The sequence below is a fragment of the Electrophorus electricus genome, chromosome 22 (genome assembly GCF_041902795.1).
Source record: "Electrophorus electricus isolate QZ-2024a chromosome 22, ASM4190279v1, whole genome shotgun sequence".
Taxonomy (NCBI): domain Eukaryota; kingdom Metazoa; phylum Chordata; class Actinopteri; order Gymnotiformes; family Gymnotidae; genus Electrophorus; species Electrophorus electricus.
The window spans coordinates 8397501-8425266 of NC_137518.1; the positions used below are offsets into that span (position 1 = coordinate 8397501).

General features: G+C 38.0%; 2 protein-coding genes and 1 long non-coding RNA gene across 9 annotated transcripts in view; 2 read left to right on the top strand and 1 right to left on the bottom strand.

Annotated features, from left to right (window-relative positions):
* The window catches only part of dennd6a (DENN/MADD domain containing 6A), a 22039-nt gene extending 9875 nt beyond the window's left edge, over window positions 1-12164 (top strand). For 4 of the 6 annotated variants that reach the window (XM_027002138.3, XM_027002141.3, XM_027002143.3 and 1 more), the window contains 14 exons: window positions 1-60; window positions 166-225; window positions 326-381; window positions 1217-1339; window positions 2103-2198; window positions 4458-4552; window positions 4814-4879; window positions 7397-7461; window positions 7554-7643; window positions 7984-8037; window positions 8233-8342; window positions 8642-8744; window positions 8852-8926; window positions 9392-12164. The exon at window positions 1-60 is cut by the window's left edge and continues 20 nt beyond it. In XM_027002138.3, coding sequence (XP_026857939.1) covers window positions 1-60; window positions 166-225; window positions 326-381; window positions 1217-1339; window positions 2103-2198; window positions 4458-4552; window positions 4814-4879; window positions 7397-7461; window positions 7554-7643; window positions 7984-8037; window positions 8233-8342; window positions 8642-8744; window positions 8852-8926; window positions 9392-9523 — 1185 coding nt within the window. In that variant the 3' untranslated portion in view covers window positions 9524-12164. The remainder of the gene's footprint in view (window positions 61-165; window positions 226-325; window positions 382-1216; window positions 1340-2102; window positions 2199-4457; window positions 4553-4813; window positions 4880-7396; window positions 7462-7553; window positions 7644-7983; window positions 8038-8232; window positions 8343-8641; window positions 8745-8851; window positions 8927-9391) is intronic. The other 2 variants (XM_027002140.3, XM_027002142.3) reach the window with 1 other exon arrangement.
* A 9884-nt stretch (window positions 12165-22048) lies between these two features.
* On the bottom strand, window positions 22049-23509 carry LOC113572485 (ADP-ribosylation factor 4-like). 2 transcript variants are annotated; one of them, XM_027002124.3, is made up of 6 exons: window positions 23275-23509; window positions 22988-23068; window positions 22757-22821; window positions 22534-22605; window positions 22312-22437; window positions 22049-22188 (listed from the first exon to the last, which is right to left on the bottom strand). In XM_027002124.3, the coding sequence occupies exons 1-6, from the start codon at window positions 23339-23341 to the stop codon at window positions 22102-22104; spliced, it is 498 nt and encodes a 165-aa protein (XP_026857925.1). In that variant the 5' UTR covers window positions 23342-23509; the 3' UTR covers window positions 22049-22101. The 2 variants fall into 2 exon arrangements, with proteins under 2 accessions (XP_026857925.1, XP_026857924.1); XM_027002123.3 differs by having other exon boundaries at window positions 22757-22866; window positions 23275-23500.
* A 121-nt stretch (window positions 23510-23630) lies between these two features.
* LOC145653110 (uncharacterized) lies at window positions 23631-27237 on the top strand. Its single transcript, XR_014119440.1, has 3 exons — window positions 23631-23686; window positions 24329-24841; window positions 26724-27237. It is a non-coding gene; the product is annotated as an uncharacterized LOC145653110 (long non-coding RNA).
* The last annotated feature ends 529 nt before the right edge of the window (window positions 27238-27766 follow it).

The window sequence follows — 27766 nt, forward strand, 5'->3', positions numbered from 1 at the left end:
TGGCCAATGCCATGTCCAGGCAAAATATTAACCCTCCCAATCATGGGTGTAGTCATGAAGGTAAGGCTTTAGTGGCTTTTCTTTTTCTTTTCTTTTTTTTTTTTTTACCTTTGTGAGCTTGCTGAAACACATCAGTTCATTAACTGTACCATCTGTATTTCTCAGCTGCGTATTCCTACATGTTCTGACAAGCCAGGGACCTCACAGCTTGTGCAAACTACAATGGTAATAGAAACAATTGTGTTACCAAACCCAGAGACTACCATGTAGAACTTCACTCCTGTCAAGTTCTGTAGATCTAACCATTCACTGTTACCCATTTCAGAGTGACAGCCTTGTTTCTATAGTACTCCCTACCATCCATGAAGTGGACCTCTTCAGGTAAACCACAGATGTTTCCTTCCTGTTTACATATATTTACATTGGTATAGGCTTGAAAACACATCTTGTGCTGCCTCCTGGTGGTACCTGGAAGTGCAATTTTGTTCTCCTTGAAGCCAATCATGTTGTACTTTCTATGACTGTTCTTAGACACTTTGTATCTGACACCTTTTGCCCTTGTGTGAGAAGGAGTTCACTAAAACAGACAAAAAATCCTGTTTTTTCCTACTGTAAACTATGTATGAAAAAAAAACAACAAACTTAAAAAATTGCATTTATATCTTGAACTGTATAGGCCATGGGACGTGTCTATCTTGAACTGTATAGGCCAAAAATATTTGTTGCAAAAATATGCACATTTTATAAGCGCCTTACTTTTACCTTTCACTTGCAATTAATGTGATAATCCTTTTCCTCCTTTATCCATGTTTAGTTGAGTTACTTTTTTTCCACAGGCATAAATAAATTGGCAACAGTATGCCTGAAGTGTTGCATGTAAATTTCCATATTGATGGAGTGACAGAGATGAGGCCAGAAGGGCCATCCACTGAGAGAAGAGATCCCCTATATGGTGTTGGTTTTCTCTTCTCAGTGGCATTCCTCCATCTGTTTCATCCATACTGCTGCTTGGAGATCATCTAAAGAACCAGAGAGCACATGGATGCATTCTCTGTTCCCTCAAGAGCCCCAGACTTGCTGAAAAGCTCCTTACCCAAAATACTGTAGCCCATTGTCAGGGCTGATTCTTGTTGGTGTAAGAAGAAATGCCAGCATGAACTGGGTTCAGGAATTCGTTTGGTAACAGGAATAGTCTTGTTTTTGTTCTCTTTTGTAGGTGCTTCTACCCAGTGTTCTTTCACATTCAGATGTTGTGGGAACTTGTTTTGCTGGGCGAAGCGATCGTTGTTATGGCACCATCACCAGCCGAGTCCTCAGACACTGTTCTGGCATTAGTCAGGTGAGTCAGAGTCCCATCTCAAGAGGCTCATGTGATCACTATTGCCCCTTCAGGACAGTGGCTATTTTTGAAGAGTTTATTCATTTACATTCAGAGATGTCTCATGGTTTTGGATACAGTGCTGTCAGAGAGATTTAAAACACATTGGAGCAAGCATTTCTTAGATACAACTTTCAGCACATACTAAAGCAATGTTCATGCATCTTACACATTTTATGATCTTTTTAATTGTTTCACTATGATCATGGTAGATCTAAAGAGCTGAGAAAGTAATATAAGGCCTAGACTCCAAGAAACAAACAAACAAAAAAAAGCAGAACAGCACTAGCCGGGACTCAGTGCAGGACCACCAGTGGGACATACAATGTATAACCCTAGAGATATACATTCTACACCATTTCAGCTCAAAATTAGGACCGTCACAGCCAGGTAAGATGGCAAAAGGCCTAGTCCTAGCTTTCTGAGTCATATTTTAAACATTTTGTTTAATATTCTATGCTAAAATGGACTTTTCACTCATAAATGCTAATATGACTAACAGTAAATTTAGTTACCGAGGACCACTTGGTATTGGATCAGGTGCACAGTGTTAATGGAATCCTGCTAGCTTTAAAACATCATCATCAGTGTTAGCAATTCTCAGTGCTAGCATATTCCTTTAAATTCAAGATCAGAGTAGCTTGAGCATTGATGTTTAATAAATGTGCATTTAATTTAAACTCTTCACAGCTCTCTCTCTTTCAAAATTATTTTGTGTTTTTAGCTGTATTGCACCACTGCGCTACTGCAGCGACTTCCGGCCATACTTCACCATCCACGACAGTGAGTTCAAGGAGTACACAACCCGAACACAGGCCCCGTAAGTACACTGTTCCCAGTATTACCATCACGCTGCTTCAGAAAATTGACCAAACATTTACATTATCCAGAGCAACTTTAAAAAGTGCTTAGTCATTTACTCATAGAATGCATCTTAGCCAGTACAATAGGTTAGAGTCTAAGATACCATTGAAATTCTAGTACTTGTAGAGTATTGTTTATTGCACTTATTGTTGTCCATTATAGAGCTTGTGTGTTTTGCACTTCTAGGCATCAGCAGTGATCCCTGTATTTCAACAGCATTCTAGTTCAGTTAGCCAACATAGGAGCAGGATCAGTGGTCATTTAAATATTCCACAAATAGATGGGTCTTCAGTCTGCGTTTGAACGTAAATGACCATACAGATAACGCGTCCTCACATTTTATTTACATTGTTACACTTGTTAAATGTAAATTAGTTTTGTGTGTGCTACAGGAATAGGAATTGGATTCTAGGTTCATTGAACAGTATGATGCTACAGTGGACTATGCATAGAACAGTTCTCTGCAACACACTTTCCCAATACAAAGTGAAATAGTCACCAGGTTCACAGCAAGCCTTGTAATTGACATTAGAGCAGAATGCCCACCATTCATGTAGTGTAATGTGGTCTTACAATGATTCTATTCACTGCAGAACAGAATTAGAATTAGAAGCATTCCAGTTTATCAAAGCCACATATAATTTAATGGAATCTTTTTAATATTCATAATGCTTCTAATGTTTGTGATGCAAAAAGATCACTGTTCTTGTGATTTCAGTATTTATGTCTATACTGAGGAGGGCGTATGTTGGTCAGTAGTCCAATAATTGTATGGAGAGTCTTGTGTTACTGTTGTATACATATTGATTTAGTTTCTTATTTATCTTTCTTTCTACTTTGGATAGGTTGTATTTCATGCTCGTCTTTTCTTTCAATAGCTGCCTGCATGATAGCTGTCAAAGCTTTATTATGTATTTATTTTTATTTATAAACATAAAAAACATATTGCTTTTTGTTTGTTGTTTTTGCTTTTTGTTCAATATATTGTTCCACATTGTAGCAAAGGGAGTAAAACTGGCCTGTTTTTTATATCATTACTATAATCCGAGCATGTCATTCTTGGACTTAAAATAGGAAGTAATGGTTTGCTGCCTGCTATCAAAAAATGTAAAACTTATTTCAAAATTTATTTATACAGCGCTTTTTACAACACATGTTGTCACAAAGCAGCTTTACAAATGTCCAAGTCCAAGCCCCCAGTGAGCAAGCCAAGGGTGACACTGGCAAGGAAGAACTCCCTAGAGCATCAGCAAGAAACCTTGAGAGGAACCAAGACTCAAAGCCCATCATCCTCTGGCCGACAACGGACACCACAATAGCAACAGTTTAAAGAGAAAAACAAATAAAAAATAAAATAGGCAATTAATGTTTAGTCCAACTTTCTAGAAGTCCTAGTCTTATCCCGAGGTGTGCATATATCTGAGACCCAACCAGCAAGCGAACGTCCATTAAAGGCAATGGATAAGTAGTTATGGTGGAGGTGTGGTGGGATCCAGCAGGGCACATCAAGGGGTGGTAGGAGTAGCCAAGGCAGCTGAGACGGAACGAGGTTCATTAACATCAGGACATCAGGGGTAGGTGTACCTCGGCAGAAAGAGACTAGATTAGGCATGTCTAGGTACGAGGGTGTGTAAATTGGGGAACTACAATGTGATGGACTCGTGATAAAAAAAGAAGTGAAGTGACAGCATCATAACATCCCAGTTTACCATACCTCCATAACCCTCAATGCCCACGGACCCCCTGATCTACACCTTTACCTAAGGGGAAATAGTTAATAAAATGCCTGTACTGTACTGATTTAATTTTTTTAGCCTAACCTTAAATATTGAGACTGTCTCGAGCATTTACAGGAAGATTATTCCATAGAGTGGGAGAAAAGGGCTCTGCCCCCAGCCGTAGTTTTTCTTATTCTTGGCACTAGTAAAGAGCCTGCACCTGTACTGTGGGGCAAGACCATTCAGTGCTTTGTAGGTAATTACAATTATTTTATAATCAATGCGAAATTTTACTGGGAGCCAATGTAAAGTAGCTAAGACAGGGGTGATGTGATCAAATGTTCTGGTTCTAGTGCTAGTAGTAACTTAGTACTATTAAGGTGGAGAAAGGCGGTCCATGACATATTATTTACATGAGCAAATCACTCTGGAATATTAATTACTATTAATTAATTAATATTCTGTTATATCAGTGGTGTATGTGTGTTTGTCCACAGACCATCTGTCATCTTGGGGGTAACAAACCCTTTCTTTGCAAAAACTCTCCAGCATTGGCCTCACATCATCCGCATAGGAGACATGAAGCAAACAGGTATCTATCTAACAGTAAACATTAGGAAACATTTGAAAGAAATTAGGGATTCCAACATTCAGTATATATTGATTTAAAAAAAATTATTCTTAAAACTACCATCTGGTTGATCGTGTGTCTAGCAGTGGAGCTAAATGTGCTGCTATAGGTGCAGCCGGGTGGACAAAGACAGTATTGGAGATAGTGTTTTTGTTTGTTTGTTTTGTGTTTTTAGTAGTCAGTAGACCCATTCAGTGTTAAGTGTTTCTTTTCTATCCCAAGAAGAGATGGCCAAACAAATGAAGGTGAAGAAATTAAAGAATCTAAAGACTCTGGATTCTAAACCAGGTGAGATGTTAACCGGCTAGAGAAATATAATATAAAGTCTGAAATATGAAAGACAAACAACAAGACAACAAGACAAACCCAGTTTACACAGCTATCCAGATAACTTTGCAGATTTCAAAGCTATACTTGGAACAGATAAAGATTTGAAGATCACAGTGACCACAAGAAATGATCTTTGATATATTTAATGGTACCTTCAGAGGGGAGGTTGTTTTACCTGCAAATATATATAATGTTACAGTTGGCTATGAATAAAGTAAGCCTAGCTAACTTTCCGTTTTCAAAATTAAAGTTGTAATAAAATACAAACATTTGCACAAACCTGTCCCCATACAACCAGAATATCTATTGGTGATCTTGTGACTTTAATTTCACTAACAAATCCTGCCTTGTAGTATGACCAAGCATCAAGACTTTAGTAGGCTTTGCTTAGTACATTTCCCCAGGCGTCAAAATTGAAGTTAGGCACATACAGCGGGTGAAATAAGTATTGAACATGTGACCAATTTTCTAAGTAAATATATTTCTAAAAGTGCTATTGACATGAAATTCTCACCAGATGTCGGTAACAACCCATCCAATCCACACATGCAAAGAAATCAAACCATAGATGTCCATATATTATGTGTAATAATGAGAAATGACACAGGGAAAAAGTATTGAACATGCGTACTGAAATTTATTTAATACTTCGTACAAAAGCCTTTGTTGGCAATGGCAGCTTCAAGAAGCCTCCTGTATGGCGAAACTTGTCGCATGCATTGCTCAGGTGTGATTGTTGGCCCATTCTTCCACACAAACACTCTTCAAATCCTGAAGGTTCCATGGGCTCCTTCTATGAACTCTTAGCTTTAGTTCCTTCCATAGATTTTGAGCTGAATTCAGGTCAGGTGATTGGCTGGGCCATTCTAGCAGCTTTATTTTCTTTCTCTGAAACCAGTTGAGAGTTTCCTTGGCTGTGTGTTTGGGATCATTGTCTTGCTGAAATGTCCACCCTCGTTTCATCTTCATCATCCTGGTAGATGGCAGCAGATTTCTATCAAGAATGTCTCAGTACATTTGTCCATTCATCCTTCCTTCAATTATATGAAGTGTGCCAGTGCCGTATGCTGAAAAACAGCCCCACACCATTATGTTCCCACCTCCAAACTTCACTGTTGGTGTGGTGTTTTTTGGGGTGATATTCAGTGCCTTTTGACCTCCAAACATGGTGTGTATTATGGTATCCAGAGAGTTCAATTTTGGTCTCATCTGACCAGACTATATTCTCCCAGTATTTCACAGGCTTGTCTAAATGTTGTTGAGTAAACTTTAAACGTGCTTCAACATGCTTTTTCTTCAGCAATGGAGTCTTGCATGGTGAGCGTCCATACAGGCCATGGAGGTTGAGTGCATTACTTATTGTTTTCTTTGAAACAATTGTACGGGCTGATACCACGTCTTTCTGTAGCTCTCCACAGGTGGTCCTTGGCTCTTGGACAACTCTTCTGATAATTCTTTTCACTGCTCTGTCTGAAATCTTGCGTGGCGCACCTGATCGTGGCCAGTTTATGGTGAAATTATGTTCTTTCCACTTCCGGATTATGGCTCCAATAGTGCTCACTGAAACCTTCAGTAATTTAGAAATTCTTCTGTAACCAATGCCTTAAGTTTTGCAACATTAAGGTTGCGAAGGTTTTGAGAGAGCTCACAGGTTTTCCCCATCATGAGATGTTTCTTGCGTGGCCCCTTGGTAATGTGACAACTTTTTATAGGCCATCAGTTGAACCATCTGATATTAAATTGCACTAAGTGACAGGATTGCTTTCTAATCACTGATGGATTTCAGCTGGTGTCATGACTTTCCATGGTGTTTTGCACCTCTCTTTCTTCATGTGTTCAATACTTTTTCCCTGTGTCATTTCTCATTATTATACATAACTACATCTATTATTTGATTTCTTTGCATGTGTTGATTGGATGGGTTGTTAGACATCTGATGAGAATTTCATTTCAATAGCACCTTTAGAAATATATTTACTTTGAAAATTGGTGATGTGTTCAAATACTCATTTCACCCGCTGTATAACTGTCAGGAAACCCGGTTCCTAGCCACATGTCGATATCTGTTAACAACTGTTTCTTTGGTAAATTGAAAAAAATGAAATAAAAAGCAAAATAAAAATCTAAACTAATGAAAATGTCAAAACTATAATAACACTGGAATCCACTGCTATAAAGCCATCATAAATGCCTTATCTAAAATACAAAGGTTTTTTCTGTGTAATTCTGTTTTATTTTCGTTACTGTTGTAGTGAACATTGACTTTCTTTTAATCAAAATTATAACTGTCGTTTTTATATTTATTTCGGTTAAAGGGTACTTTTGTGAGTAATTTTTCACTGCTTGCGTTTATTTTTGTTATAGCTTTGGTAATGATAATATCGCCTGGTTGGAACATGGTGATTAAAGTATCCTATTAAGTAGAACTGGCAAAGTGCTCCTGTTTGTGATCCAAGTCTCCTTTGACCTGAACAGGTGTATATAGCGCATATAAGACATTCCTGAACAAAGACGAAGACATCATTAAGCAACTGCAGAAGGTCAGCATTTTTTAGAACAGACATGAAATTGATTGATCTTCATCAGATCAGATGTTGTTTGTGTATGCATGTTACCTTTTAATTCTCAACAGGGAGTTCAGCAGAAACGTCCCTCTGCTGCTCAGAATGCCATTCTGCGGCGGTATTTCCTGGAATTGACGCAAAGCTTCATCATTCCCTTGGTAAGCGATTTTGCACCAGAAACCCTGCAAAGGTGTACCATTGTGAAAAGATGATGGATAATCAACACAGGTGCCAATGCTATAGGATGTCACATGGTAAGGGAAATACCAACAAGCCTTGAAACTGCATAGAACCAACATGGCTAGATTCACAAAGCATTAATACACCAAAATGTGAAATTTGTTTAGGAAAGTTTTTGAACACACATAGGAATGGCTAATTCTAAGTATTATAAGCTTATAAATGTCACAGCAATAAGAAATACTGCTACCTTTTATTTAGATACGGAGAAAGTATTCTAGTCCAGTTACTAAGAATGTGCTGTGGTCAATTTTGCAGGAGCGCTATGTGGCCAGTCTGATGCCTTTACAGAAGAGCATCTGTCCCTGGAAAGTATGATATTTATGTTGTTATTGCTTCAAGTACACTTTAGTTAACTTTTCAGTTGCATTGCTGCACCTGTTGATATAAATATGTGAAGGCTCTTTTGGAATATATGGAAATACATACTCTTTAAACTTAGCATTCTTTTTTTCTTCCTTTTTTTTATCTCCTGCTATTTCTTGTTTGTCTTCTTCCACCATTCAGAGTCCTCCTCAGCTGAAGCATTTTGTCCAAGAGGAGTTTATGAAGACTCTGGAAAAGGCTGGTCCTCAGCTCACCTCTCGGCTTAAAGGAGACTGGATTGGCCTTTACAGGTGCAGCAGCAATGCCATTGTCCTGGGTCCTCTACCCAGGAGCTTAAGGGTCCTGCATAGTATCTTAGCAATTCACAGGACCTGTTTTATTTTACAGACATATATGATTGGTCTCAAACTACATACTTGAGATGTATTTAAAAGAAAGCTCCCAGGAAACAGGAACTGTAGAGCTAATTATAGTAGTTTGACAATAGTGAGGGACTTGCACAACAGGAAGTGATCTTAGCATTACAGTCATCCTGAAAGGTTTACCTTAATGAACCTTAATGAATAGCTTGTGAACATCTGTACTGCAGGCAGTTCCTTAAGTCGCCCAACTTTGACAGCTGGTTTCGGAGCCGTAGGAAAGAGATGATGCAGAAACTTGAGGCTCTGCACCTCGAGGCACTATGTGATGAGGTTAGAATGAACAAACACATTAAATCTGCTTTGCTGAATCAGACCATGCACTTTAAAAGTGGTGATGGTGAGTGATTAGCTGACACTGTGAACATCTGTTTGCCCAGGATCTCCAATTGCGAATTCAGAAACACACAGAGGTGGAAACCGTCGACCTTGTGCTCAAGTTGAAGGACAAACTGGTTGGTTTGTTACCCTAATTTTGATTTATAGCTCTCTTTTCAGCTTTTATTGTATTTGTCATTTTGTGTTTATTAGATAACCACATTTCCAGTAGGTCTCAGTGTTGACACATACTATTTTGAGATTTTATTGTTTGTGATATATTAAACATTGATGCAGCCTTGATATAACATGGCTTGCATTATTTTGGCCAAAATTGTTTTGTTTAATCCTGTGAATGTGGTGGCTTGTCAAAACACCCTAACAGTGTCGGTCTACAATTATTCCAGATGTTTACAATAATAATGTAATAAACAAACGTGAAGGGCTTATTTGCACATTACAGCTTTCCGCAATATAAGTATCCAAAAATGCAATATTCTTATACCCATGAACAAACAATATATTGTACAGACCTGTGCAATAAGGTAGCTTTTTCTCATGAACCTTAAGAGGGCCTACATATATTTTCTGTTATTTTTCAGATGCAGGCACAGAGAGAGCAGCTGCCAGTGAGAGCGGGGACCATGACTAAACTTCAGGCCCATATTGAGTCAGTTATCCTCTCCCTTCCAGATGACCTGCAGGGTATCCTGCAAAAGCCTGCCACCCCCTGACCTTTAGAAGACCCCAAACTATTGCATAATCAAGGCCAAGAGGGAAAGGCAGAACTCTTTGAGGTTGATTGGAGGGGGTTTAGCACCAGGACTGCTCAGCAAATAACTTATAACAAACTGTGGGGAGATTTTAACTGGCTCTTCACTCAAGTGCAAATGTTCCTACAGAATCATGTATCCTAGAAAGTGGCAGTGCTGGCATTGCTGCAGTCCAGTGAAGGCCCTATCCTCCTGATAACATTTACCATGCTGTATGTGAAAGAGATGTTAGGTGGAGTGATGTATATTATTATTATTAACAACTTTAATGTCCTTATACCATTTGCCTCTCACTGTGTGAGACTGACATTTCTTTGTGCTTTCAAACATGGCTGCCTGGCCAGTTTGAAGTTAATCAAGGTGGAGAGACATGAGAAGTTATTGTGAAAAACTCAAAAGCAAAAATGTTTATCTCCTTAAATTGTGTTTAAATGGAAGTGGTGAATGTATTTACAAAGCATGTTTTTAAAACTCAGTAAGCACTTGGAATTAAGATACCTGGGATATCCAGGTTTGTCAAGGAATATCCAGGTTATGTCTAGCCATAGACTAAAAAGGATTTGCTGTGAGGACAAAGTTTTCGCTATTTAATTTAATAGAAAGCTCCTTAATTTCCGTTGACAAATCTAATCTATTGATATAACATGGTGATTAGGCAGCCAATAATGAGCAGTGAGTGAGGGGGAATATATGCACTGACACAAGGTGGAGGAGGTTTATGATTATGCAATGCATTAAAGATGCTTTAAAGATCTCATACTCTGAGATCAACAATAAGACCACTCCCAATAGGCCCTAAATATGTTAATGAAGAAATGCTAACATGTGCCTCAAATTAATTTTCTAACAGGCTGATGGAGGCTGTTACAAATGTCTGGGTTATTGAAACATGCAGTGAAGGTTTTCTTTACCTTTACAATGCAATAAAAACATCTAGTATACATACTTTTTAAAGAAGTGAAAACTGTAGACATGGAATTCCTATACTGACCCAGGAGCTGTGACATTGAAAATAGCAAAAGTGAATGAGCCATTGTGTTTTTGAAGTTGGCAATTATTTTGATTATGTCTAAATATTTGCAAATTATGTTTCATTTATAGCACATTCTCATTTTAAGGGTCTTCTTACTATATGGTCCTAATCATCATTGCTGTATTATTGAGAAAAATTAAGCTTAAATCAAAGAATAGTTTTTAAAAGGAGCTTGGGTAAAGTCCATGTAGAGTTTTTCATAAGTTAACTGCCATAGCATCAGCATCACCTTCTGTAGTCATTTGTATTGTACTGTTGATTCAGACCAAAAATAGCATCAGTTTCTGACAATTTAATTTAGCTCTAACTGACCTTTTACCTCCTTTCCCATTCTGTGTTTGAAGTGCATGAAAGCAAACACATGTTCAAAATGAAAACTGCTGCTTTGTGCTTTTGGGAAATTCCTGTGTGGACAGGATTTCTAAGGCTTAGCCCAGCGACAGCGTTTTGCCATTCTCCCTGTGGTAAAGTTCAGCTAGTGATATTTTTCCCTACCAAGGCTATCTGATCATCTTCAAACAGCTTTTATGTATATGTGTTACTGGTGTGCAGTAACGGTTCTTAAGGCTGTGACTTAATGCGATTTAATGAACTAGAATAAGAAGAGTCCCATCCTCCCAACTTTTAGTAACTTTTAATTTTTAGGCAGGTTCAGGTATCATGAGACATTTGGTATGTACAAGAATGGTTTTATTGACTAGTCTTTGAAAGTTAACTGTATGAAATGAAATGATTTTGAATGTACACAACTGACTAAACGTGTATTTCACATGGAATTCCTTGAAACATCCTTAGGCCTTCTTCTGTCGGGTGCCTTGTGCTAGGGAGCAACACATGAATAACCAAAGATGCAATTTGCAATGGTAGTCTGTTTTATTCTTTTTAAATGAAAATCATGGACTGATACCTGAAAGAATGTCAGGTTTATGTTGTATCACTTCTGAAGAGAATTACTGAGAATTGAAGTGCACAGCCAGCTGCTTTGCTACAGAGACCTTAGCTCTTCCTAAGCTCAGAGCAGCCCCTAAAGTGTACGTTGCTGTTGTCTTTTAGTCTGAGACAGTATCTTCAGATGGGTTGGATAACTGAGCCAGTCACTGCTATTAGTTGGTGCATGCCTGTGATGACTGGTTGTTGGGCAACTCTTTGTTTTTGTACTTAAAGACCATATTTTGACATACTTTTATATAGAGGTATATTCTGTTATTCTACTAGGCAAAAATTACCTGCCATTATGCATAACCAGAATGCCCACTTAACAGTATTTTGTAATACCTGTATTTTTGATTTTGACAATTTCTAAGTTACATATACAGTTAATGTGTACTAATGTCATAAAGGGGAATATATGATTACTCGATTATTTGATTCTGCAAACAATGTGTAGAGAAGCACAGATGTAATGCAATGTATGATACACTATGTTGGTGCAATCACTATGTAATCCTGAAGAAGATTCCAAGGAGAGAGAGAGAGAGTGTGTGTGTGTGTGTGTGTGTGTGTGTGTATAGTTTGGGTTTTTATATATATATATATATATATATATATATATATATATATATATATATATATATATAAAACCAAACCACACACACACAGGATGATCTTGACCACAGTCTGCTACAGTATTTCAGTGTTTTATATCTCAGTCATGATTTGTTTGTGTGTGTATATAAATAAATAGTTAGAATTGGACTGTTTTTTTTCTGCATAAAACATTTTTCAAGATTTCATCTTTTTAACCATGGATCCATTAAGCTTATTTATTTTATGTCTAGTTTTGCAGTAATAGTAATCTTTTTCACTTCTCTTCTAGAACAAATTTACTCTACAGTCATGAAAAAAAGAAAGTACCCCCAGCTTTAAATTCTGTGTTTTTATTCATCAGGGCCTAAATAAGTTATGTGGTCCTCACCAACCTCTATAAGCAACACCTCATGTGACACCCCCCCCCCCCCCCCCCAAAAAAATGTAAACAATTTCAATAGGATTTCATTTTTTCCCCCAAAAAATAAATAAGTACGTCCTATAATTCAGTAACCTGTAGAATTACCTTTAGCAACCACAACTTGAAGTAAACATTTATTGTAGGACTTTTAGTCTCACAAATCATTTTACCCCCCTCCCCCAACCTTATAATAATGCTTAAGGTCATTGATGTTTGCAAACATTCCTAAAACAGTTAAAAGAGGATTAAATTGATGTTGCAGCTCATATTATTGATTACATGGAATGATTATATCAAATTATGAAGAGCAATCAGACTTCGTTTAAACATTTTGATAACTATCTTGTATATGGCAGTTATAATGCTATAGCCTCTAAAGTTTTGAGTGCACATCTATATCTTGTATTATGGTAGTCTGTTTCTGAAACAACCGTTGAAAGCTTGAAAGAGATTGAAAAACTAATTAAGCATATCTTATTGAAATGTAATGCACCTAAAGAAGATATATGTTAAAACATATGTAGAAGAAAAAAGTCTTAAATTTGTTGGAAATTCGAACCTCTTTTAAAATAGTTTCAGTATATTTATAAAGATCACTTTCTTAGCTGCTCATGATAAGATTTTCTTATGTTTTTACTGTGAGAATGTGGATAAATCATATAGCAAAATTGTGCAATTGACTAATTACTTCACTATGGTATATTTAAAACTTCCATAAAAACACAAATCAAATTGTTATTGCTCCACTATTTTCTTTGTAGAACTTGTTCCAATGTATTCAGAATATGACATTGAAGTGTTTTTACCATAGGAATTTGGAGTATTGGTATGGCAAACTTCTGTAAAATGTCTATTTAGTTCACTATATATCACATTTTGAAGCTGCATAAAATAAATCAAATTGTTATCAAATCATGCCACAATATTTATTGAATTATTGTTATGTACCCATTGTATGACTTTGGATGTTTGCATCACTTACAATTGCCAAATCTATTAGCACAGCCATTTTCTGCATCTCACCCACTATCATGATGTCTGCTTGCTTCAGTTTGTTTATTTATGTCTATATCTGGAGGTCCCACTGAGCTTTATTGGTGTCCACCACGCCACCATTTTTTCACATTTGTGGTTTATTCACATTCGGTGTCCAGCTCATATGTTGCATATATTCCTGTATGTGATCTTGTAAATGTTCCTTGCATATGTTCCTGTATTTTATCTGCTATTTTAATGTCTGTTTCAGTGTATACTTGCCTGCTAGCATCTTCATGGTCTCCCTTGTAGTTGGCGTTAAATTTCTGGATTGGTGAAATAACATTTTGATTTCTTTTTAAAGGATCTCAGAGGCTTCTTTAAACAGTTTGCATCTTGGGTCCCTTATGGTGTGATACAACCCTGCTTCCATTGACCTAGTGCTTAGTGCTTCATCTTGTGCTGCCATGATTAGGGCCTCTGTGCTGTCCTTCAGTCCTGCCTTTTCCAGCCATTGGAAGAATTGTCCTCTGCTATGTGTTGGTGGTACCTTCCATAGAGGCTTATCCTTCCATGGCACCTCCTCTGCTTACATGGTGAACATGTTCCCCATCTGACTGAGGCAATCCTCAATTACCCTGCTCTTATCACTTTTACTATTTGTACCATCAGCCAACCACCCTTTTCCCGTCCAAATAACATTCCCATGCTCTTGCTGTAGATCCTGGTAAAGTGCATCATTGAATCAATGTCTTTTTCTGTTTTGGCATACAGCTTGATGTTATCCATGTACAGGAGGTTGACAATAGTTCTACTGATTCTGTACCCATACCGACTCTTATTGTTGATCTGGCTGAGCAGATTCAGGCCTATGCAGAACAGCAGTGAGGCCAGGGGAAGCTATGTTCTTCATGTTTCTGACCTACTCTTGGACATCCACTTTTGTAATGCTGACTCTTTCCTGCTCTTAGAGATCGTGGTGCTCTGCTTTGAGATCTGTTAACCACTGGGTGGATCCATAGTTGGGGTCATGTTGCACTGCACCTGAAAGCATACTTTGGTTGGTTCACTGGTGAAGAGGGCATTTAGTCTTTTGGCTGCTGCTTTTTTTGTATATCTTGAAGTCTTGGTGCCAGTGCTGTTAAACTTTGTTTAGCAAACTGTATAGCCTAATTTATGGGCTGCCTAATGTATTTATTCTGTAGCTAAACCCCTTCTTTGATTTTTATGCCCTTCTGGAGCTCTGTAAATTTTCTGATTTACTTTTGAGTTGTCCTTTTACCTTGGTCTTTTTTTCCAAAGAGGACAGTGGGAGTGGCATGTGGCTTGTTTTTTTTTTTTTTAGAGCCTAGGGAGCATGAATATTGCAGTGGCATATAGCAGTCATCAGCTGGGGACCGCCAGTCTGTTTCGTTCCTTTAACCCCAGTACATCTCCTGGTGGAGAAGTGATGGTAGGCATCATTCCCTGCCACCCTTTGCTTACACCCTAGGTATGACTTGGTTCGCAACTCCTATGCTTCCTCCTTAGCCATAACCAGAAACTAATTTTCGCTGCCTCTTCAGCCAGATACTTGACAGCTCTCCAAATATATCCCATGTCACAGACCAGATGAAAGGTTAAAGAGTCGACAAACCCCACCTATCACAAAGGTCACCAACCAGCCTCCCTGCATTTGGCTGCCAGGTCGGAGTACTTAGAACACTTCTACTTCTAAGCATGAAGTCTTTCAGTCAGGATTTAGTCCTCATCACAGTACAGACACAGCACTGATTAAAGCAGTTAATTACCTATTGTTGGCTTCTGACCAAGGTAGAGTCTCTTTGTTTATGTTGCTTGATCTGAGTGCCGCATTTCACACCATAGATCACATTTTACTAGATAGACTAGAAAGTGTTGTTGGGATTAGGGGAACACCCCTTTTCTGGTTATAATCTTATCTAGCCAATGGCTATTTCTAGGGCCTCTGCTTTTTTCTTTATATATGCTACCTCTAGGTAACGTTGTATATAAACATTGTGCTAATTTGTGTGCTTTGGTTTGTCTTGTTGGATTATCATCTGGTTGGTTACTTGAGTTCACTTACTTTTGTCTTAGATTCTGTGAAATTCAAGGCTTGTATAAACCTAGTTGTTAGTTGCTTGGTAGCGGTAATTACTCTTGTTAGCTGATAGTTGCTTGTTAGCTGTAAGACACATGTCTGTAGCGGTAATCAACATTTGGGGAAAGTTTGGTGGTGTTCTCAATCAGTTCATCTACATCTCACCTACAGGACTTCACAAACTCAGCTAAGTATCTTCTCATATTATCTCTATCCTTTATCTCATACATCCACAAATCAAGCATCTGAAATGTGCTTCACAATTCCTGTCTACATATCCCACAGATCTCCTCGATGCAATCATAGATGTTGAAATCTCAGCAACCTCACTGACTCACACAACGCTCCACACCATCGCATATTGTGGTGGCAGGAGGGCTTTGGAACTGCCAATCTGCTGTCTAGAAGGCTGACTTCATCTCAGCATTAGCATTCCTCCACTTCCTACACTTCCTGGCTCTAACTGAAACATGGCTCACCCCTGAGAACTCGGCGAGTCTGGCTGCCCTGTCCTCTGCCTTTTCATTTACCGAGGATTCTCGGCAGGGGTGGTGGCACAGGTTTACTAATTTCTCGAGAATGGCATTTCACTCCACTTTCCTTCTCTACACTTTCCATCTTCTCTTTTGAATTTCATGCTATTACAGTGTCTTTCCCCACCAAACGTCTTATCATTGTCATCTACCACCCTCCAGGTTCCCTAGATCATGTCATTGATGAGCTCGACATCCTTCTGAGTCAATTCCCCATTGAAGGAAATCCACTCATTCTCCTTGGTGACGTCAACCTTCCATCAGACAAGCTGCATTCCTCCTGCATCCTTCCACTGTTGACAACATTTGACCTCACCCTCAACCACTCTCCTCCAACTCACAAAGCGGGCAATGTTCTGGACCTGATGTTCACCTGTACCACCACAACATCGGACATCGCAGTCACCCCCCCTCCACCTCTCGGACCATCATTTTCTATCCTTCTCTCTCTCCCTTCCTTCTCTTTCCATCCAGTCCTCTCCAACATGTTCCTCCTCCCTCTGTCGCAATCACCTTCTTTGAGGAGAAGGTTGCAGCAATCCACCAGTCCTTTTCCTCTGTTCCCACCCCTCCAACCAATGTGCATTCCCCAACATCCAACTCTCTGACTTCTTTTTCTCCTCTCTCCACAGATGAAATTCTTCAACTCCTGACTTCCAGCAATCCGACTATATGACTGCTGGATCCAATTCCTTCTGCTCTGTTCCAGAAAATCGCAAGAGATCTGCTTCCTTTCATCTCTGTCATCAACAACTCCTTATCTTCTGCATACATGCCTACTACAGGGTGGTACCAAACCTCAAGAAGGCCACACTTGACAGCTCCAGCATTACCAACTACAGACCGGTATCACTTCTCTCTTTCCTCTCAAAAGCCCTTGAATAAGCAGTTTATAATCAATTGTTTCTTTTTCTCACCCATAACCAGCTGCATGATCCCAATCGACACATTCTACAGAAACTGCCCTCATAGCAGTGACTGAGAAACTTAATGCTGCGAAAGCTGCCAAACTGTCATCTGTTTTGATTCTTCTAGACCTTTCAGCAGCCGTTGACACAGTGAACCACAACATTCTTCTCTCTGTTCTTTGCAGGCTTGGTGTGACTGGCTCTACTTGGAGATGGTTTCAGTTCTATCTGGATGGACGGTCCTATCAGTTGACATGGAGAGGATCCACATCCAAACCGTGTAGATTCTCCACTGGTGTTCCACAAGGCTCAGTATTGGGCCCCTTTCTCATCTCTTTGTATACTCGTTCTCTTGGTGATGTAATATCTTCTCATGGTTTCTCCTACCACTGCTATGCTGATGACACTCAATTATTTCTTTTTTTCCACCCTCTGATACGCAGGTCTCCAGACGTATCTCGGCATGCTTGACTGACATCGCATCATGGATGACAGCCCACCACTTGAAGCTCAACCCCAGTAAAACCGAATTTCTGTTCATCCCAGGTACTCCCAACCCTTACCATGACCTCACTGTTTCCTTTGAGAACTCACTGGTATCACCATCCGAAGCTGCCCGTAGCCTGGACGTAACTTTGGACAACCAGTTGTCGTTCTCAGATCATGTTTCTAATCTAACCCAGTCTTGAAGATTCCTCCTTTGTAACATATGAAGGATTCAACCCTTTCTTTCACAGGAAGCTACCCAGGTGCTTGTGCAGTCTCTTGTGATCTCAAAGCTAGACTACTGCAACTCGCTACTTGCTGGTCTTCCTCTAAGAGCCATCAAACCTCTACAACTTGTCCAGAATGCAGCAGCACAACTGGTCTTCAATCTTCCGAAGTTCACACGTTACTCCCTTCATTGGCTCCCTGTAGCTGCACACATCAGATTTAAAACCTTGATGCTTGCCTACAAAACCAAAAATGGACCAGCCCCTTCATACATGAGGTCAATGGTCAAAGCCTGATCTGTACCTCGAGTACTTCGAACCTGAAGTACGGCTCGGCTTGAAATATCTTGCTTCAGGTCTCATGGACAACAAGCATCGAGACTATTTTCTGTCCTGGCTTCAAGATGGTGGAATGAACTCCCACTTGCTGTCCGGACAGCAGAGTCCTTTGCAGTCTTCAAACGCAGATTGAAGACCCATCTATTTGCAGAATATTTAAAGGACAACTGACACTGCTCCCATATTGACTGACTAATTTAGTACTTATTGTAGGGCATTGTTTATGTTCTTTAACAAACTCTAGCACTTATTGTTTATAGCACTTATCATTGTTTAAGATAGACCTTATGTATTTTGCACTTCTAGGTATCAGCATTCATCCCTGTATTCTATAGTATTCTAGTTCATTGGTATGTTTAATTCTAGCCTACTGTACTGTACTTGGATATATTCTATGAGTAAATGACAAAGTACTTTTGTAAGACGCTCTGGATAAGAGTGTCTGCTAAATGCCGTAAATATAAATGTAGTTTCCACTGCTATGCGGATTATACTCAGCCAAACCAGAGGATGTATATCATCTTAGTATTACTGAGGAGTATTTAAAGGATGTCAGCACTGGAGGTTGAGAAGTTTTCTCTCACTTAATCCTGACAAAACAGAGGTGCTTCTGTTAGGCCTACAGACAGCTAGGTCCTCGCTCTCTAATTAATCAATGAGCCTCAATGATCTCCCAATCACATCTTCTTTAACAATTAAAGATCTTGGAGAGATTATGAATCCCAGTCTCTCGTTCGAAGATCATGTAAAAATTTCTTGGACAGCCTTTCTCCACCTCAGGAACATTGCAAAGATTAGGAACATACTCTCTTCACATGATGCAGGAAAACTATTCGCTTCCTCTGGCTTGGTGGTGCTGAGATGTGATAGACTCAGACTGTTGAAACAGCCGTAGTTGCAAGTGGAACAACCATATACCAGAGTCTCGCTCTCTCACTGCGTCCTTAGTAGTCTGGTCATTCTGTAACGTTGAGCGATTACGAGGCGGACGCATATGCTGAGAAGAGTGATTTATTATGAGCAAATCCACAGTTGTAATCATTTGAACAGTCCAGGGTCACAGAGCCAACATGCAGAGTTTGGGAATACACAGCTAACAGAAAAGAAACTAAACACACGATGAGTTACACTGTGTATGACTATGTATGTGACAAATACACCAAACTTGAAACTTGAAGCTTGCAAAAACAAAGAGGCTAGGAAAAAAGAAAGGATAGAATAAACATGAGGCTAGGAAACATGAACATCTAGGAATTACAAACAAAGGCTAGGATATTAGACACAGAAGGTATTATACACATGTGGAGACTTGGATTAACAATTACAAGCAAACACACAGGAAACAAGGCATGGTTTACATACACAAGGTATTGAGTCACAGGTGAAAACTAATGAAAACAGTGAAAACTAAAACAGACTGGAACAGGAATGGAGAAAATTAAACAACATGAGACAGGGAAATCATGGAGACAGGGATGCTAGGAGGTGCCAACTGTGACAATTGGCTCCCAGTAAAATTTCATATTGATTATAAAATACTTCTAATGACCTACAATGCACCGAATGTTCTTGTCCCACAGTACCTTAGCGACATCCTAGTCCATTACAAGACACCATGTCTGCTTAGAACAAAAGGTGCAGGCTTACTAGTATCAAGAATTACTCTACCACAGGGGCCAGAGCTTTTTCCTATAAACCGCCCATACTATGCAGTAACCCATCTTAGGTAAAGATGTAGATCTGGGGCTACACGGGCATTGAGAGTTATGGTAAACTGGGATGCTACGATGCTTTCACTTCACCTACCTTTTGTCACTCAAGTTTGTTGACTGAAAGCAGCATAGTGCTGAAGTTCCAGGGTGCCCTCATGCCTATGTCCTTCTGGCTTTATCCTTTTAGCTGTGCTGCCTTAGCTAGATCTTGCAGGAGGCCATCTTTGCACAGTTCCTTAATTTACACAACTTTGTACCTGGACATGCCTAATAATCTATTCTCTGTTTCTGCTGAGGTGCACATACCCCTGATGTCATATTGTTACTGATCCTCAACATGACTCAGCTGCCATGGCTCCTCCCACCACCCCCTGATGACCCTCTGCCCACCGCACCTACATCCCAGCCAACTACGTTGTCTCTAACAATCTTTCTCATACAAGATCAGTTCACACAAACACAAACCAGACTGGAACATCTAGAAAACTGGACATAATAGACATTCTTTACTTATTTCTTTATTTTTTACTTTCTCACTATCTGTTTTTTATTATTTATATTGTTTCTATTGTAGTGTTTGTTGTTGGCCAGAGGAGGATGTGCCCCCCCACCCCCTTAAGTCTTGGTTCCTCTCAAGGTTTCTTCCTCATGTTCTAGGGAGTTTTTCCTTACCACTGTTACTCTTTGCTTGCTCACTGGGAGCTTGAACTCTGACATGTGTTAAGTTGCTTTGTGACAATGGCTGTTGTAAAAAGTGCTTATATAAATAAATTTGACTTTTTGACTTGACTCTTCACAGTAGTCACTGGGTCCATGAGAAAAATTATATTTCTCAAAGTTTTCCCATAATGCCAAAACAATTCCATTACCTCATAAATGTAGGACCCCTTGCCTGTCACTAGTGCAACAGTTACTGTGTCATTTGTTCATAAATCAATATTAAAATCATATCATTTATGTGTTGTAAAAGCAATTGTCCATAATGTAAAAAAAAAAATGCTATACCATTCAAGAGTAGTTGCTCTTATCTATCACCAGCTCAAGTTTAGTCACATTGTACTGTACATATTAAATCATATTAAAATCCTACTATCGATAACAGCGCTTTGAGACACTATCAGTAGCTATTTCTTAAATTTTCCCCATAATTCCAACCTAGTTCCACTACCACTAAGGGTAGGAAACCCTTGGCTCTCATGATTTTATTAATGGCCATCAGATTTTATTGTACCATATATTCATAAATCCATATTAGTCACATAAATATATTCATATCATAGTAGGCTGATTTTTGTTAGCTGTTTCTCAGAATTTTGAGATAATGCCAAAACAGTTTCACTACCACCCAAGAATGGTAGCCCTTCGCTATCATCAGTGTGGGTTTGGACAGATTCTACTATGTGATTTTGTCATAAATCAATTTAAAATTCCTAATATCTGCTTAACCAACACTTTTCTCATACTTTTTAAATTTAGGCCCTAAAGCATGGATAGCTTGACCGCGGTGGTGTGTAGTGTAGGAGTTTTTCTCTTGATACAGAATTGATACTTAATTTAGTTTGATACAATTTAAAAGTTAATGCCTTATATCATCTAGCTAGTCATCCAACAATATTTTGATCTTTAGAAATTCTTAATTTTTGTGTTAACAGTGTTTGCTGATATTATTATATATTATTATATTATTCTACTCTGCTGATTTAAATGACATTTAAATAATTGCTGGCTATTTCAAAGAAAACTAATAGTTTGTGATAGGTTGTATTTGGATGGTTGCTGAAACTGACTAAGTATCTCTCTCTCTCTCTCTCTCTCTCTCTCTCTCTCTCTCTCTATATATATATATATATATATATATATATATATATATATATATATATACATATATAAATAAAACTGATCCTTTGGTGTGCTGGTATTCTGCATATTTGCCCAATTACTTTAATGGCTGAAGCCTGATATGCAGCTGCTATACAAACCATTGTTAAAATCTCATATTTGTTAAACTGCATATTGAAATGTATCTGTTGTCACAGTAAATAATGGACAAAGCTAGGGAACCTAGGATAGCTCAGGCATTATATTTAGTTATCGGTTCTTTGTTTAGGTAAAGGTGTATATTGCATGTGTTTGTTCCATATTTGTTATTATTCCTGTTAAAAAAAGGTCCATGATCGATAGGAAAGGTATGTAAAGAAATATAATACACAATAACATTATTACATATATGAATACTGTAATTTTAATTTTCAGAGACATGAATTAGTGCAAAAAATGTTATTTCTTGGAGACCTCTTCAGACAGCCAGTCCAACCCTTCATATAAACCTGTTCCATTTATTGCACAAGTTGACTGGATGTACCACTGGAGGGAGAAAAAGAGAAACAAGCATGTCAGTAACAGCTACTGCTGTAAATTTACATGAGTGTTTACAGCAATGTTATATCATCATCTTAGATAATATTCTCAGAAATTGCATCTACTCACAGTTCTTCCTGTCATTGTACGCAGTCCTAATCTTTCGGTCATCTCTTGGACTGGCATAGCTTTGGGTAAATCCTGCTTGTTAGCAAGAACCAGCAGAACTGCGTCCTTCAGTTCAACTTCCTCAAGCTAAAGAAGAAAAAAAGAATGAGGTTCATGCATTAGTTTTAGGAAATTAATGGAAACAAGTCACAATAACATCAACAGAATGAAGGATTCATGTACCATATTCTGCAGTTCTGAACTAGCTTGCTCAATGCGATCACAATCACTGCTGTCCACCACATAGATGAGGCCCTGTGGTACATGAAAACCGTCATTCAACTGAATTTATGTTTGACCTAATGTCTAAATATGACATCCAAGAATTAATAAATTAAACAGAATTCAGCTTCATCCTAAATTATATGTTGATAATTATTTTAATTACAAAGATTATATCAGTTACTTGGGTATTCGGATAGTAGTGCTTCCAGAGTCGTCTGATAATATCCTGGCCACCCACATCCCAGACTGTGAAAGAGATGTTCTTGTACTCAACTGTCTCAACATTAAAGCCTGTCCATATAAAAATATGTTGAAGAAACATTTTTGACAATTAGATTTTGGATAGCATGAATGAAAATATTTGCTTTATATCAGTGTTTATTTGTATGTGACTTTAAAACACTTATCTTACCAAGAGTTGGAATTGTTGTGACAATTTCACCCAGTTTGAGTTTGTAGAGGACAGTAGTCTTTCCAGCTGCATCTAAACCAACTAAGAGGAGGTACATTTATTTCACGTTATATTTTCAGCATACATCAACAGCTACCGGATAATTATTTCAGAAATGTAAATCTAATTTATAAAAAAATTAAATATTACTGTGTATTGGTTCCATAAAATAAAAAAAACATGATAGATTTTCTATAACTAAGAAGCTAGGTTAGCTAAATCTAAAAGATGAAATAAAATGAACTCACCCATAAGTAATCTTATTTCCTTCTTCCCAAATAGACGGGAAAATATGAAAGAGAATACAATACCCATCGCGAGACACTGTATTTTAAAGGTTGTAACAAGAAAGAGTTTTTGGTTGTTAGCTACAGAAAATAAAGTTGGAGCTCTCGTCCCTTTTCTTCACAAAAATCTGCTGGATATAGCTATTCCGACTGTTTATATAGTTACTGGTGTTCCTCGGAATACTTTCGGTTTTAGGTGACAACAGTGTACTCGCTACGTTGGACAAATACACGCTTATAAGATACGGAACGGAAGTTACTCTTCAGGCACATGTACCGTGTTCAAAATGACGAAAGTCTGAGTAGGTGTGTGGGTAGGATTTTGTACGTGCCTCGGTGTTTTTGTTGTGAAGTGCTAAAAACAACAATAACGGTAATAATCATCATCATTTAAGGCTTTCAGATATAGGTCTGGGAAAAAGGTAGGAGTTAGTCACATGGTTGAGGTCGTTATAAGAATGTTGTCAGTTTCTTTTCTTTTCTTTTTTTGAACGCTGTAGTGTCGCTCAGATTTTTTGTCCATAGTAATGTTATTACTTGTGGTCCCGTCTTTTTTGACTGATTATCTGGTATTCAGGCTTGTTAACGCTACACACCTATTGATAATTTCACAATATCTAGACACCGTTTATAGTCAAATTTTAGCAGGCCTATAAAATTTATAAAATAGCACGGATTAATAGACTAGTGCATTTCCATTATAATGAGGTCAATAGGATAGCGTGTTTGTTGCTAGGGGCAAAGCAATCTTTTGAAAAAGTGTCTAACGTATCTGCTGAGGAGAGGAAGCAAGTACGAGTGATGAAGAGATTTATTGCAACAGTCCAGGACAAACAGCAATATTTGAGGTATCAGAGGCAGGGCAAAAGCATTGTCAAAAACCAATCCGATATTCAAACAAACAAACAAGGTCCTATCAACAGGAAATGCTCCGTAACTTGGCTAAACACAAGAGACTTCGCATCGAGTATGAGCACAACAGAGCCGTATAAAGGAATTAATTAATGTCTTTCAGGTGCGGGGAAACGGCGTGTACACTGGATGCTGACCGATGGCGTCACAGATGGGGGATTCTGGGAGAGTTGAGTAATTTCCCCTTGAAAAAACCCTACTAGTACTACTACTACTACTACTAATAAAAACATTAATTTATTATTAGTACTAGTATTAGTCGATTGATTATTTTAACACAGATAAAGGTCACTTGCAATTATGAATGTGAACATTCAAAGCAAATCAAAACTAAATAAATCCAAATAGCATGGCTAGCATTAACATTAGCTGGCTAGATGACCTATCTAGCCACTTCTCTAGGATATTTTATTTTAGGCTTTATCTTCCATGTATAAAATTGGCTTATTGCATAAAGTGAACTTTTAATTATATTTATGATCAAAATTGCGTACTCACTTTCCATCAACCTTGTCAGATTTTTAATAATTAGGCAATGTCATGATCAGCTATGACCCTGAGGACCCTTTTTCCAAAACCTGGTCTTGGTGGATATAATAGTATGATATGTGGTCTGGTAAGTTTTCAATTTTTCATATTTTAAACTAATAATGTTGATATCACTGCAGTCAAAGCTTTAACATGTCAACACTGTCTTTCCATTATCTTAGTTAAGATTTGTATGCTAAATGTTGGCATTTTAGTTTATGCTCAGAAAAGCTCTCTAAAGTGCAGGGCTATGCAGAATGCAAGGCAGCAAGTAGATACATCCCCAGATAGTCCACTAGAGCAGAGTACAGAAGAGCCTAACATAAACAGATGTGCACTTGCTAGTGAGACGGAGAGAAGAAAATGGCATTCAAAGGAAATAACACCTTGGAAAATTAAACATTTAATGAAACAGTGAAACCAACTGAAAAAACAAAAATGGTAACAAAAGGAGAACATAATAATTGACAAATCAAATGACAAACAAAAAGAAGAGATAAAGCACAAGTAGACTCTCCTCAAACACAAACTGAAGGGATGATACCAGGAAGTCAACTTAGGAATCTAACATCAAGAGAGAAGAGCTGTTTTCTTCCACATCATTCTCTGCCCAGAACTTAATATGAAAAGCCAAACTCCTGTGGCTAAAGACAGGCAAATGTCAGATCAGCTAGTTGACAGCTGACATTATCAGGCAAGATTGTAAAGAAATATTACCTTCTTCATAAGCTCCACCAGTTTGGTTTGACTTGGTTTGACTTTCAAGTTACAAGTTGCTATGGCACCAGAGCAAGGTGGAATCACTGTTGAATAGAAGTAGTGGGAGCGAGTTCAAAAAGAAACAACTAGTGGGATTTGCTTAAATATGAAAAAGAACTGCTCCATCTATACAAGAAAAAAATTAGAAGTGAGACAACAACACGTCATTAGATCATAATCAAGCAAAAGCATACAGAAATTTAATTGAGACCTGCAAGGAGAACACATTCATCATTCATGTGATGTTTCAGAATTGTGAAAGTGCCAGTATGCCTTTGAAGTTCAAGCCTGGTATTTTTGCCAGAAGTTGCTGCAGTTGAATCTTAAAGCTGGATGTTACACTAAGGGTGAAAAAAAGCATTTTGCACAGTGTCGGAGTCTAAGAGACAAGATGCTGCAGCAATTTTTACATAGATCCATGCTTAAAAGATATTCAAATGAAAGTTCCATCAGTTAACACTGCATGCTTTTGATCAGTTGGTCCCAGTAAGCAGCATAAGAACAGGAAGAACGTCTTCCTCCTTTCTGAAATACCACCTGCACTGGGCTTTAGCAGAACCACATGGAATTATTTTCCAACATCCTATGGAAAGGGTGCCCCAAATGTCATTGAGGGAACAGAAAAAGAACCACAGACAAATTGATTCTGAGAGTATATGATGTGACAGGTGGAAAATAATTCTTTGACAAGATCTCAAACAGTCTGAATGGTCTTCACTTGTATTACACTGAGGAAAAAGATATGGAACATGCAACAATTCAGACAGGCTCTTTTGACAAGAAAAATACAACAGTTTATCCCACATCAAAATAGTGTCTGTCACAGACAGCTATCATGCTTTTACAGTGAGCCATTGAATTGCCAATGGTCTACCCCAGCTACTTTCCATTTATGTGGCTACACCGAAGAACAACAGACTAATGCAAGAGCCAGGAAGAAAAGTCCTTTTTCCATGTTGACAGAGGAGATGGGAGAGGAGATGCAGGAAATAAAAGACTTGATGTAAGAGGAAATAGAAGAGGAGCTGCTGAAAGGTCCTGAGGGCACTATAGTCAAAATAATGATTGGCAGGCCTAATTATGTGAAAACCGAAAGAAAAGATGTATATTATAAAAAATGAGAAATGATTTGCCAAGTTTCTTTAAAGAATCACAATAAAAAATATTTAAAATTCTAAACTTTACAGACATATTTTTCTTTGATTTTCCAGAGAGAAAAAATTTCAGAGAGAAACTTTTCTCCAGAGAAAAAAATAAAAATTTTCTTAGATTTTCCAGTGAGCTATTAGAAGCAGAAAGGACACCCACTGGAGTGATTCTGCAACTTACATGTAGTTACAGTTAAATATCTTTTTAAATATATTAGCTAGTTTTTTGGTCTGTTGTGAACTTGATGTCAGTTTTGCCTGACACCCTTATAGGCCATCAACAAAGGACCAAGTATTAAGGATTAATCAGGACCTTAAGGACCTTAATAAGGACCTTAAACACATTGAAACAGTGTTTCAAAGCATTGTAATCGCCCTAAACACTGTTACAGGGCAAGAGTTTCGACTAAAATGTAATGCATTATAAATGGTATATTTACATTGCTACTCTGTTCTTTACCTTTTAAACACATTGAAACAGCATTGTAATCGCCCTAAACACTGTTTCAGGGCAAGAGATTGTGTTTTAGACTAAAATGTAATGCATTATAAATGGAATCTTTACATTGCTACTCTGTTCTTTACCTTTTAAACACATTGAAACAGCATTGTAATCGCCCTAAACACTGTTTCAGGGCAAGAGATTGTGTTTTAGACTAAAATGTAATGCATTATAAATGGAATCTTTACACTGCTACTCTGTTCTTTACCTTTTATACATATTGAAACAGCATTGCAATCGCCCTAAACAATGTTTCAGGGCAAGAGATTGTGTTTTAGACTAAAATGTAATGCATTATAAATGGAATCTTTACATTGCTACTCTGTTCTTTATCTTTTAAACAGCATTGTAATCGCCCTAAACACTGTTTCAGGGCAAGAGATTTTGTTTTAGTCTAAAATGTAATGCATTATAAATGGTATCTTTACATTGCAACTCTGTTCTTTACCTTTTAAACACATTGAAACAGTGTTTCAAAGCATTGTAATCGCCCTAAACACTGTTTCAGGGCAAGAGATTGTGTTTTAGACTAAAATGTAATGCATTATAAATGGTATCTTTACATTGCTACTCTGTTCTTTACCTTTTAAACACATTGAAACAG

What these genes read in the sequence shown, in the direction of transcription:
- LOC113572485 (XM_027002123.3), bottom strand. Translation starts at nt 23,341, where the DNA reads ATGGGTATTGTATTCTCTTTCATATTTTCCCGTCTATTTGGGAAGAAG. An exon ending in CACAACAATTCCAACTCTTG is followed by an intron (nt 22,867 to 22,987) that starts GTAAGATAAGTG and finishes TTATATGGACAG; the next exon opens with GCTTTAATGTTGAGACAGTT. An exon ending in GTACAATGACAGGAAGAACT is followed by an intron (nt 22,189 to 22,311) that starts GTGAGTAGATGC and finishes TTCTCCCTCCAG; the next exon opens with TGGTACATCCAGTCAACTTG.